The following is a 12,106-nucleotide window of genomic DNA, read 5'->3' on the forward strand; positions in this document are numbered from 1 at the left end:
ATCTCTCATTAGAACTAGTGTGTCAATAATGGTTCTTTTCCCTGAATTCCAAGGACACTACTACTTGGTAGAATATTGCACATACTTTCATCAAGAGATACAAGTGCAACATACAAGTAGAGATTGACTATAGAGAGCTCGAAATCCTTAAGCAAAAACATAATGAAGGCTTCACCGAATTCTATAATAGGTGGAGGAAAGTCTCTTCTAGGATGATTAAGGCCCTAGACAAAAAAGACTCTGTAAGAATGTTCATCAAAAACGTTTAAGACAAGTAACAAAAGCACCTGAAATATCAACTTCTAAACACTTTCACGGTTGTCTACAATGTAGGCATCGAAATTGAAGACGATTTTATGAAGTTGGCAGCTGATAACAATGCGAAAGGAAAGATAAACGACCCTCCTTCTTCCTCTCCCATTAATGAAATAGATACTATAGACACTCCTAAGAAATCAATCCAAAGGTCGAAAAGAGTGTTTACTCCACTTGGCATGAGCTACGAGACAGCCTTCGAAAAACTACACCACAAAGGACTGGTCATGCCCATAGGACCAATCAAAGTTTAATCCCAGAATCCAGACCACCTAAGTGGGATCCTAATAAACACTGCAAGTACTACCAATGAAGAGGTCATGATACTGAGGAATGTTGGAGACTCAAACAAAACTTCCGAGGTTCTAGCTGCCGCAGAAGATCAAATGTTCTTTGAGCCTTCTCTCCTCATTACACCTATTGATGAGCCCATGATTGAAGTAGTCTATATAAATTCCATTAACAAAGTGACCATGATTGAGGAGGATGAAGAAGTTTTCTTAGATGCCACCGAGGAAAACTTAGCAAGTCTAAAAGAAGATGTTCATAAACTTCAAGATGTTGTCTCCATGCTTATGAGTGTGGTGGAATACCTAGCCAATCGAATATCAGTCATTGAACAAAACCCTAATCGTCAGGATCGAAAGAATAAAAACGAACGACCACCCTCCTTCTTCTTCTTCCCATCAAAGACTAAAGGAAAAACTCAATGCTCCTAAGCCACGGGTAAAACAGACCATTGATGAATACATACCAATAGGAATGAATTATAATGAAGCTTTCGACTACTTCCATGGCCAAGATTACATTCATCCCTTTGGTCCAATCCAAGATCCAGTACCTGAGAGACGGTCTACCAATTGGGATCCAAAATCCTATTGAAAATATCATAGAGGCAATGGTCACAATACCGAAAAGTGCTTCACCCTTATAGATCGCATTCAATACCTCATCGATTTGAATTGGCTTCATATTCCTCCAAGCAACAAGAAGGCCAATGCTAATAACAATGGCAAGAGCAAGAAGAACGACAATCCTTCTTCCGCTTCTTCCCATCAAAATAGCAACTTCATCGATGCCAATGAAATCTTGGCGCCTGATAAAGATACTTAAAAGACAAGAAACTCAAGAGACAATTCACACCTATTGGAATATCATATGATATCGCTTTCGATCGTCTCTATGATCGAGGTTTAATCAAGCCTATTGGTCCCACAGAGGATTCAACACCAAAAAAGCGATCTTCGAGATGGAATCTCAACTCTTATTGCAAGTACCATCGAGGCAAAGGGCATACCACAGATGAATGTTACAGGTTTCAAAACCTCATTCAAGATTTTATCGATGCAATTTTATTCCCTCCAGCAGGCAAGAAGACCGATTGATAATGGCACAAGGCACTTCGATTTTTAAGATTTCATGATTCTTTTCTTATTTTTGATTTCCCTTTCCCTTAATAAGTCTAGCATATGCACCCTCTACCATTTCATTAGAGTTACTTCATGAGTTTGATTTTTACCCTTTCCATTTTAATAAAATGAGCATTTATTTCCTTACATATAATCACTGCATTGCATTTCAAAAATAAAATTAAAAAAAAGATTAAAAATTAAAAAAAAAATCCACGCCGAACTAAGCATAAGGTATACCAATGATTTTAGGCACCCTTTGTAGCCACATCATATCACCTTTACCCCTTTCAATTATATGATCCTTTCTTAATAAACCACTTTGAGCCTCGTTTAACAATTGGCCTGCATATATTTGACCCACATCTACCTTACCTTGGGATGGGATGTGTGCAACTTATGCAATTTTCAAAGCAAAAGCTTGAGTGATTGTTACCAAAGTTCCAAAATTTCAAAATTTCAAAAGTTCAAAAAGCAATAATAGTGTGCAAAAAGGCAAGTGTTCCAATGTCTTTGATATGAACATGTCTCGTATTGCGTCTTTTATTGAGTGCTCGGCACCGTTCCTGAGAAACATGAATACCAAGTGAGTGATAAACCACATGATCGAGATTTCCTGCACTTATCCAAAGGAAATTCAAAAAAAACCTGAAATGGAAAAACAAATAAAAAAACAAGTTCAAAAGTAAGAAACCTCAAGCATACAAATACTAAGATTCAAATGCAAGGTTGCACACCTTGTAGGCTTATTTTGGGTCATGAACCTTTATCCCTTCTTCTTAAACCTTAAGCCTAACCCCGTTACAACCCTTGAAAGACCTCCTTGAGGTGTACACACACTTGTGCGAGGTTTGGCTAGAGCTACGTTCGTCCTGATTTCTTACGGATACGTAGGCAACCTCACACTGAGGTGCGACCGTAGTAAAAATGCATTCATTCACATTCAAGCATGATCATATCAAGGGATCTCCAATAATTCTCATTTCTATCCGTTTAGAGCTAGACTTGGGGGCTTGATCCCTACATCATTAGCCTACCTAGCTTAAGAGTCACTATCATTTGGTTCGTCTCAAAATATTTTTTTCATACCCTTAGCCCTTGCAGCCTAACCTTAGTGTCACTTTCACACACATCACAAATACAAAGCCTAATAATCCTTCCCTTAGGAACCCTTTGTCATGAAATCTTGATACAACTCTGAAGCATGCCTTGTTGCCTTTGAATCACTCATTATCATCACTCATCATTGTATCACAAAGTATGAGGTACTTAGCCTTTGAGCCTAAGTTACCCAAATACTTTCATTATCGGATCATCAATCCTTGCACCATGAAATACAATGATTAATACATCCGCTTGATTAAGCTCATTCAACATACATCATTACCCGATTCATTCTTTTCATCATTTTTCCCTTTGAGGAAGTTCAAAAACTTCGTTCCTTTTCACCAACACTTTACCTCTTTTCACGTCTTTCTTTTTAGGAGAAAGTCCGTACCGTCCACAAAAATGACGGAAGATTTTTTCTTTTCTGCATTTTAGTGTTGCACAATCACCATATAATGTACACACAAGTCATACACATTGAGTCCTGTCATGTTACCACATCGAGTTGAGTTTACACACACGAGTCGTATGCACGACGTACACATCAAATCATATCACGTTGAGTTGAGTTTGCACACATCGAGTCGATTTGAGCACATTGAGTCACATAATGAGTCAAGTAACACCAAGCCTTGAGTCAACCTCAAGCCAACCAACCACAATGAGTCAAGTACACCAAGTCTTGGGTCAATCCAAAAAAAACCACCAGCAAAGTCCTTTTGCAATATTTGATTTTACAAGATACAACAATTTATTGAGGCTTCTTTTCGGAGTCAATCGAGCAATCTCACTAAATTATCGAAGCTCCTGTTCGCAGCCAATCGAACAATTTCCCCATCCGTCACCGATTCTTTGAAGCTCCTATTCGCAGTCAATTGAACACTCTCACCATTCCAAAAGCAATTCTTTAAAGCTCCTGCGCGCAGCCAAGCGAACACTCGCACCTTTTCAAACTCTTTTGTTTAGAGACGCGTGGACATTTCTTTCAAGCTCTTTTGTTCGGAGACGCGTGGGCATTCCTTTCAAGCTCTTTTGTTCAGAGACGAGTGAACATTTCATCCAAAACTCTTTTGTTTAGAGACGAGTGGACATCAACAGCGCTCCTTGAGAATGTGGAGGTTGTCAAACAACATAACTTTGATTCAGCAAGATGTCACCCAGAGACGTGTAATCGGCAATCCTAGATACGCTTTTCTTAACTCCTTTATTTGTAGAACTGACGCTTTTTGCAGGTATCAAAGTTAAAAAGGATGATTTAGGATCGCAGAACGTTCTTAATCATTCTCTGTCCCTATCGATCTACCTTCACTTTTGTTTTCGAAACTTACGTTTCTCCAAACTTAGTCAAAGTGGGGGCTTGATAAGTGTCATTTATGTCACTTTTAGGGGTCCTTTTAGGGTCATTTTCTAGTTATTTTTTCAATAATTTCTCTCTTTATAGTCTTTATTTCACTTATTTGCTTATTCTCGTCTTTTGTCTTGTAATTTGAGTATTTTTGAAGTTTTTTTATAGTTTTTAATTTATTTTCGTTGTTTTAGTTAATAATTTTTCACTTCTCTCTTTTTCTTATTTATTTTAGTTTAGCATTTTATTTTACTTTATTTTATTTTATTATTGTCCCGATAATCCCTCGTGTTTGATGTTGTATGTGATGAGAGTTTAAAGCTCGAGTTTTTTTTTGAGTTCGAGCTACCAAAGGGACTGCTGCCCTCCTTAACCTTCACACCACAATTCCTCATCCCTTACCATACCAACCACTCACCAACACTCCCTGCTCTTCCCTTGTACCCACGCACCAAAACTCACAACCACCTCTGCTCTTAATTTCTCTCCCCTGCTTTCCTCACGCAACAATAACAACAGCCCACAAAACCAACAACCAATTCACCACCGAACTCAGCCCTGAATCCCGCCATCACCGCTCAATCTCCACCTCACGCTAACCAGCTAAAAAACCCAGCAACTCCAACCCGCAACATCCCACACAGCAGCCGCCACCCACCTTAACCCAGCCACCGCAATCACCTCGCCACCACAGCTCCAACTACCGTCAACAACCGTCCTCAGCATCAATCGACAAATGCAGCCCTGCAATTGGCATTGTACGCTCCAATTCAACCAATGAAACAGAACCTTTAAAGCGGGCGCTCTACATTTCGAAGCGGCCGCTCGACATCAATTCAAAATTTCAACTTTGAGGCAGAACGTTCAGAGCCGTCGCTCCGAAGGGTATGAGCGGCCGCTCCATTTTCGCGTGTGAAATTGTACGGATTAAATGAAATAGGACGGTCGTAATTACTTCAACTAATCGAACGGCTGAGATTTTGATGATTGTTGTAGATGATGTTGCTGATTGAAGTTGATGCACGAAGATGACGGTGATGATGATATTTGAATGGTGAAGATCGAAGAATGGTGATGATGACCTTTAAAGCAGATGATTTTTTTTTATTTTCTTTTCTTTTTCATTTTATCTATTTCTTTTCTCTTTAGCCAGTTTTCTTTATTTTAATTTCTTTATTTATTAGTTTTATTTTTACTCTATTTATTATCTTATTTTATAAATACCCTCTTTGGGGTTTAGTACTCTATCAACTTTCATTACCCTAGATTAGATTAGTTTAGGTCTTTCTCTCTCTTAGGTTTTTTAGGATTAGTTTAGGGTTAGAGAGAAAAGTGAGAAATTATTAACTAAAACAACGAAAATAAACTAAAAACTACAAAAATACTCAAAATCAAGATTAAATAAGAAAACGAGAAAAATTAGGCCAAAACTAGGGAGATAATTAGAAACTAAACCAAAAAACGAGCTTAAAAATACCCTAAAAGTGACATAAAAGTCACTTATCAGGGCTTCTGTAGACACTTGATTGTGTCTCCATAAAAACCAAACCCAGTGATGAGTAACTTTCACGTCTCTAATTTACGAGTTCGATAAAAGTTGGAAGAGTCTCGTGAAGTTTCCTTAAGCCTTGACCATATCCCTAACCATTCGTAAAATGTTTTAATCCAAAATCATTCATTTCGTGTCCCTCAAAATCATTCATTTCGTGTCTTTAAACCCAAAAAATTCATTTCGTGTCCTCAAAATCATTCATTTCATGTCCAATTCATAAAGAACGTCCAAACCTGACTATTTTGGTCCATAATCTCGATCAAATTATTATTTAGTTAGATGGGGATTAAAAAAAGCTTTCCAACGATACATAAGCCCAAATCCGACTTAAAACGGATAATGGTAGGCATGTCGCGTACCTATCAAAAATAACCTAACAGACCAATACTAATGTAGACTGGCAAGTAAGGGTCGGATCCCAAGAGACTAAGGTTCAGAAATAATTAAATAGACTCGAATTTCTACTAAGCAAGAATCAATTATAATCAATTATCTACGGAACTAAGTATGAGAAGAATTCGAAAATAAACTAAATGAGATGATTAAATCAAGTACTTAAAACATCCAAAATCTAGTTTCACCACAATTATTATCGATGCAATTGTAATTCTACCCTTAACATACAATTTCAATCGAACGGGGAAAAGTAAACCCTAATAAATACCAAGGATCTCTCTCGAGTATCAATGGCTTCCCTAACATACAATCAAGCCTATTCTCATGGTATCATGCATATTAGAGACATTAAACACATTACTCTCACTTCCCAATTATCAAACCCAACTACTCTCGTGTTGAGAATCAAACCCTAAATTGATTTACTCAAATCCGTTTATACCCAACTCTCGCTGTGATAAAAACATTGGAATAATCGCAATACTATAGTTATGTCTAACCTAGCATTGGCATAATCACAATCAATTTAGCAATTCAATTGTTAGTTATTAAAGAATTTAAAGATTTAATTCATGCATCAATAATAATTGGGCTACACTAGATCTTGAATTAAAGAATCTACTCACACATGATTAAAGAAACAAAAACAATAATAAATAATGAAAACATAATTAAATAACAAAGGATGAAAAATAAATACCAAATCTTGAATAAAAATTGAAAGTAGAAAGCTTGAATCTTGAATCTTGAATTACAAAAACTTGGAAAATAATGGAGAACTAGTTCTTAAGGAGAGAATAATAAAAAAATAAAAACAAGGCTTAATAAATGAATGAATTCATCAAGAAGAACAAACTAAAGAATATATACAAGCCTAAAAAGATAAGAAAAATCGGCTAAGCTTGGCGCACAAGATTCCCAGGAGGCACGGACGTGCCTCTCCATAGGCACGGACGTGCCTCTATGGCAGAAACTTTGGATTAATTCTTTCGTGATGAGGCACGGACGTGCTTCAATGGGGCACGGACGTGCCTCCTCTGCTGTGCCTACACTCATCATAAATCAGTCATAACTTCATATCCGGAGCTCCGTTTGAGGCGTGTAATATATCGTTGGAAAGGTCTTCAAGTCTACTTTCCAATGCAATTTGAATCACTCCATTATCATTTGTATATCAAACTTTATGAGCATAATAGTGAACAGGTGTCATATTTGTCAAGTATTTCATCAACGTTTTGCTTCATTTTCACTCAATTAGCTCTGTTAATCCTGAAATACATCAAAAACAACGAAACTACCCATAAAAGCATCGAATCATCGAAACTAAACGAAATTATACCAAAATGGACTAAAACACTCGGCTAAGCTAATAAAACCAACCAAAAATAAGCTAATAAATGCGCACAAAACACGACTTATCAAACTCCCCAAGCTAGACTAATGCTTGTCCTCAAACATTTAACCATGAATCACAAGGGAGGAGAATGACAACTCCTCAAACAATCACAATGTGCCATCAAGTTCAAAACCACGATAAAAAACGAAATCAAGGGTCAACTTGCACAAAAACCACCATTCATCTCATATACTTGGACTTGACAACCAATCTTACCACACATCTCCCCATACCTACTCACACAAACATGAATAGTTCTCACTTTAGTTGTGAAAAATAAAAACAATAACGCTCATGTGTTTTCGGGGTGAAAAGCCACTCAACCTAAGCATAGCATGCATATCAACTTCACACAACCGGCCTCTTTAGGCTTGAAATGTGACTTTATCCACTTTTAGTGATTGATGCAAACACGAAAAATCATGAAATCCGTATTAGGTAAGCTCGGTAAATAAGGGTTAGACGACGTATTTTGGGAATGTGGTGCTCAAAATAAAACAAATCCTAATCCCACTACACATTCAAATGTCGGGTTCAATCCAACCTTATTTCCTCCAACTCCATACAATTGTAAACATAGCCCTTTATTCTTTCCTTCCTTTTTTTTTCTCTTTTTTTTCACACAAAGAGGAAGGGATTAAATAAAAATAAAATGGAAGACTTCTCTATTTTTTCAAGGGCCTTTAAGACCATATTTCTTTTCTTCCTTTTTCTTTTTCTTTCTTCCTTTTCTTTCTCATAATCTCCCTTCTATTCTCTTTGTTTTCTTTCTTTTTTTTTTCTTTTTTTTTCATTTTTTCCATTTTTTCGTTTTTTTTTTCAACATCATTCACACTCATAGGGCTTAACAAATGTAAAACACCTTCAAAATAAACCTAGAAAAAATAGCTCTAAAGCTTTAAATGTAAGGTATCAAGAAGGGGTTAATATGGCTCAAATTGGTTCAACCTACGGGTGAATGTAAAATAAAAATAAAAAAAAACAAAAAGAAAAAAAAAACATGAAGGCCTAAAATGTGGAGGCTCTAATTTCTACAAGGAAATTTCAATCATCTTTTCGCGACATGCATCATAAAGTCTCAAATAGTCAAAAAGCAAGACCAAGAATTCGATTATATGAAGGACAATCTAATCACACAAGAAGAAACATGACTGAGGTAGAGTGAAATCAGTCATATAAGGCTCAAGACTCTCACCGGGTACACAAACTATTCACATAAGTAGAGCGGGGAGACCATCCTGGCCACAACCTAGCTCAAATCCAAGCACATCAATGAATGGGTTTTCAAAAACTCTTTTTTTTTTTCAAAAAGCACACATATGTGATTATAATCATAGAAGCATACTTATGCAATGGCATATTATTCGACACTAGAAAGAAATAAACTACCCAAAAACTGAAATAAATCTAATATATACATGGTGAAAATTAAATCCTCCTCCAAGCTAAACCATACATTGTCCTCAATGTATGCATAAATCAAAGCAAATAAACAAGGGGAAGGGAAAAGCAAACTACTTATCAGGAGGGGTGGGGGGGGGGGGGAACCATACCTCGGGACGCTGCTAGGACCGCTCTGAAAGTGTTGTCGCATCATGCCCCCGATGTCATAGAACTCGGCCTTGAAGGTGGCCTGGGACGTCCGTGCCTTATTATTGGGGGAGACACGAAATTGCACTCCTTGACTCTCTGCCCCATCTGCAGATTTTATTTTTTTTATTTTTTTTTTTGAAAATAAATAAAAAATAAATAAATACGGAAAACCTGAGGCACGGACGTGCCTCTCTAAAAATTCAACCCCCAAACTTTCTGCCTCAGAGGCACAGACGTGCCTCCTCAGGGGCACGGACGTGCCTCTGCAGAAATTGATTTTTCTCCGTTGTCCTTCCTTTTGGCGCTTTTCCTCCTTGTTTCTTATTCTTTTTGCTTACTTTTCACCTATATAAAAAGACCACAACCAAATAAAAAACTAGACACAAGAATCAAACAAAAAAAAACAAGAAAAAAAATGAAATTAAAGAAGAAGAAAAAAATAACGAAATAAAAGTAAGAACTCGAGAATGGGTTGCCTCCCATTTAGCGCTTGTTTAAAAGGTCTTTAGCTCGACCTCCCTTGTTGGCTCAACCAGGATCATTACACAGAGAAGGAGGACCGCGATGTTGTTCATGAATTCCTCCAAGAGACTCCTTCATCGGCTTATTCACTTGCCTTATAACCGAATTCACCTTCACATAGCCAAACATGCCATCTGGTGGAACTTTGTCCTTCCCTTTCACGAAATTCCTGTCAAACACATACCTATCAAACGGGGGGTTAGTAGCATCGATTCTCAAACAGGAACCACCATCGAACGTAGAGTTATTCCCATCAAGCACGGCTTTTGACAACCGTTGCGAGAAGGGCATCGGTTCATCATTGGCCGGTGGAGCTACATATTTGGAGCCTTGAACATCATTGCTCCTTACGTCCTTTCTAGGCTCCTTGATGCACACCTTCTCAACAATTTGCTTCGGAAATAGTCCATCTCTTCTCAGGAAGATATCATTGCATTGTTCTTTCTGAACCTTCGCTTGATCTTGAAGAGTCGATAGGCGGTTAACCTGTTGCGAAAGTTGGCTTATCTGATAAATAGTGTCTCCCGTAGAGGGAGCACCCATGACATTTAAAAGTGAGTATCCCAACTTTTCATCACCTACTTCAAAAGTGATCTTACCTTTCTTCATGTCTATGATTGCACCTGCAGTAGCTAGGAAAGGTCTACCAAGTATGATCGGAACATTCACATCTTCTTCCATCTCCATCACAACAAAATCACATGGAATGAAAAACTTACCTACTTTGAGGGGTACATCCTCAAGTACACCTAAAGGAAACTTCACTGACCTGTCTGCAAGTTGTAGAGATATTCGTGTAGGTTTAAGCTCACCCAGCTGTAGCTTCTTGCATATGGACAGCGGCATAAGACTCACACTTGCACCTAGATCGCATAGTGCCCTATTGATCTCAATATCTCCAAGCTTCACTGGAATTGAATAGCTACCTGGATCTCCTAATTTCTTAGGGAGAGTGTTCTGCAAAATAGCACTACACTCTGCATTCAAAGCAACAGTAGTATTCTCTTCTAATTTCCTCTTGTTAGATAGCATATCTTTTAAAAATTTTGCATAAGAAGGCATCTCAGATATGGAATCTAGGAATGGAATATTAATATGAAGCTTTTTAAGAATATCTAGGAACTTACTGAACTTTTTCTCAAGTTTAGCTTGTGCTAACCTTTGAGGAAAAGGAATCTTGGGCACATATGGAGCAAGTGGCTTTGGTGGTGGTTCCTTTGATGCCTCCTCAAACCTAGCACCTTCTACTTCCTTCTCACTTGCCTCTGCTTCCTCATTGACCTCCCTTGATGGCTCCATGGTAGGAGGATTGTCCAACTGCCTTCTACTCCTCAGGGCTACAAAATTCATTTGGGCTCTTTGAGGTTGTTCTGTCTGGCCCGGGAAGGTTCCTGGAGTCTTTAAAGCTTGGTTAAATTGGTTGGCCAGTTGGCTTATCTGATTCTCCGTAAGTTTACTCTGGGCCTGCAACTGTTGGATAGAGCTATTTTGATGTTGGATGGCACTGTTTGTTGCGGTTATGAAGCTCTCTAAGGTCACCTCTAGGCTTGATTTCTGAGGTTGTGGTTGCATAGGTTGTTGGGCATTGGGTGGTTTCTGTTGGAAGCCTGGTGGTGGTTTGTTGTAGGTATTGGGTTGAGGTGGTGGTGGAGGGTTTTGTTGCGCTTGGGAGTTTTTGTAGGAAAAGTTGGGATGGTGTTTCCATCCTTCATTGTAGGTGTTGGAATAAGGGTCATAAGGCCTCTTTGGGTTAGAGGAGTAGAAAGCATTGGCTTGCTCGATTGACATTTCTTCCGCATTCTGCGAAATCTGTGGGCAATCTGGAGCAACATGACCCTGCAAATGACATAACTGACACAACTCCTGTGGGGTGTTAGAAGTTCCTGCTTGGAACTTATCAAACCTGCTTGTTAGTGCCTGCACAGAACTAGTTAGCATAGTTAAAGCATCAACATCAAGTTTACCTCCCTTTTTAACAGTGTTTCGGCCTCTAGGATGATAGTTATCATTGGCCGCCATCTTCTCTATGAGCTCCCTAGCTTCAGTGGGGTTCTTTGTCAAGAGAGAACCTCCTGACGCAGCATCTATGTAAATACGGAACTCATGAGTCATGCCATTGTAAAAGTTCTGCATCAAAATCCAATCTGGAATGCCATGGTGAGGGCATTGTCTCTACAATCTTTTAAATCTCCTCCAAGCCTCATAGAGAGACTCATCATCTGACTGCCTAAAAGTTTGTAGCTCATTCCTCAATCTTGCAGTCTTCTCATTCCCTAAAAACTTCACTAGGAAGGCTTTCACTAACTTGTCCCATGTAACGAACGAGCCAGTGCCTTCATCTCTTAACCACTCCTTTGCCCTATCTCGAAGTGAGAAGGAGAAAAGGCGTAGTCTGATTGCATCATCTGTAACACCGTTCAACCTCATAGTATCACATTTCTCCAAAAAGCTATCTATATGACTTACGGGGC

General features: G+C 38.4%; 1 protein-coding gene across 1 annotated transcript; it reads right to left on the bottom strand.

The window, feature by feature from the left end:
* Window positions 1-9,641: 9,641 nt before the first annotated feature.
* Window positions 9,642-11,768, bottom strand: LOC110703016. The gene has a single exon (XM_021880774.1). The coding sequence runs from the start codon at window positions 11,766-11,768 to the stop codon at window positions 9,642-9,644; it is 2,127 nt and encodes a 708-aa protein (XP_021736466.1).
* Between the last annotated feature and the right edge of the window lie 338 nt (window positions 11,769-12,106).

The sequence above is a fragment of the Chenopodium quinoa genome, unplaced genomic scaffold (genome assembly GCF_001683475.1).
Source record: "Chenopodium quinoa cultivar QQ74 unplaced genomic scaffold, ASM168347v1, whole genome shotgun sequence".
NCBI classification, from domain to species: Eukaryota; Viridiplantae; Streptophyta; class Magnoliopsida; order Caryophyllales; family Amaranthaceae; genus Chenopodium; species Chenopodium quinoa.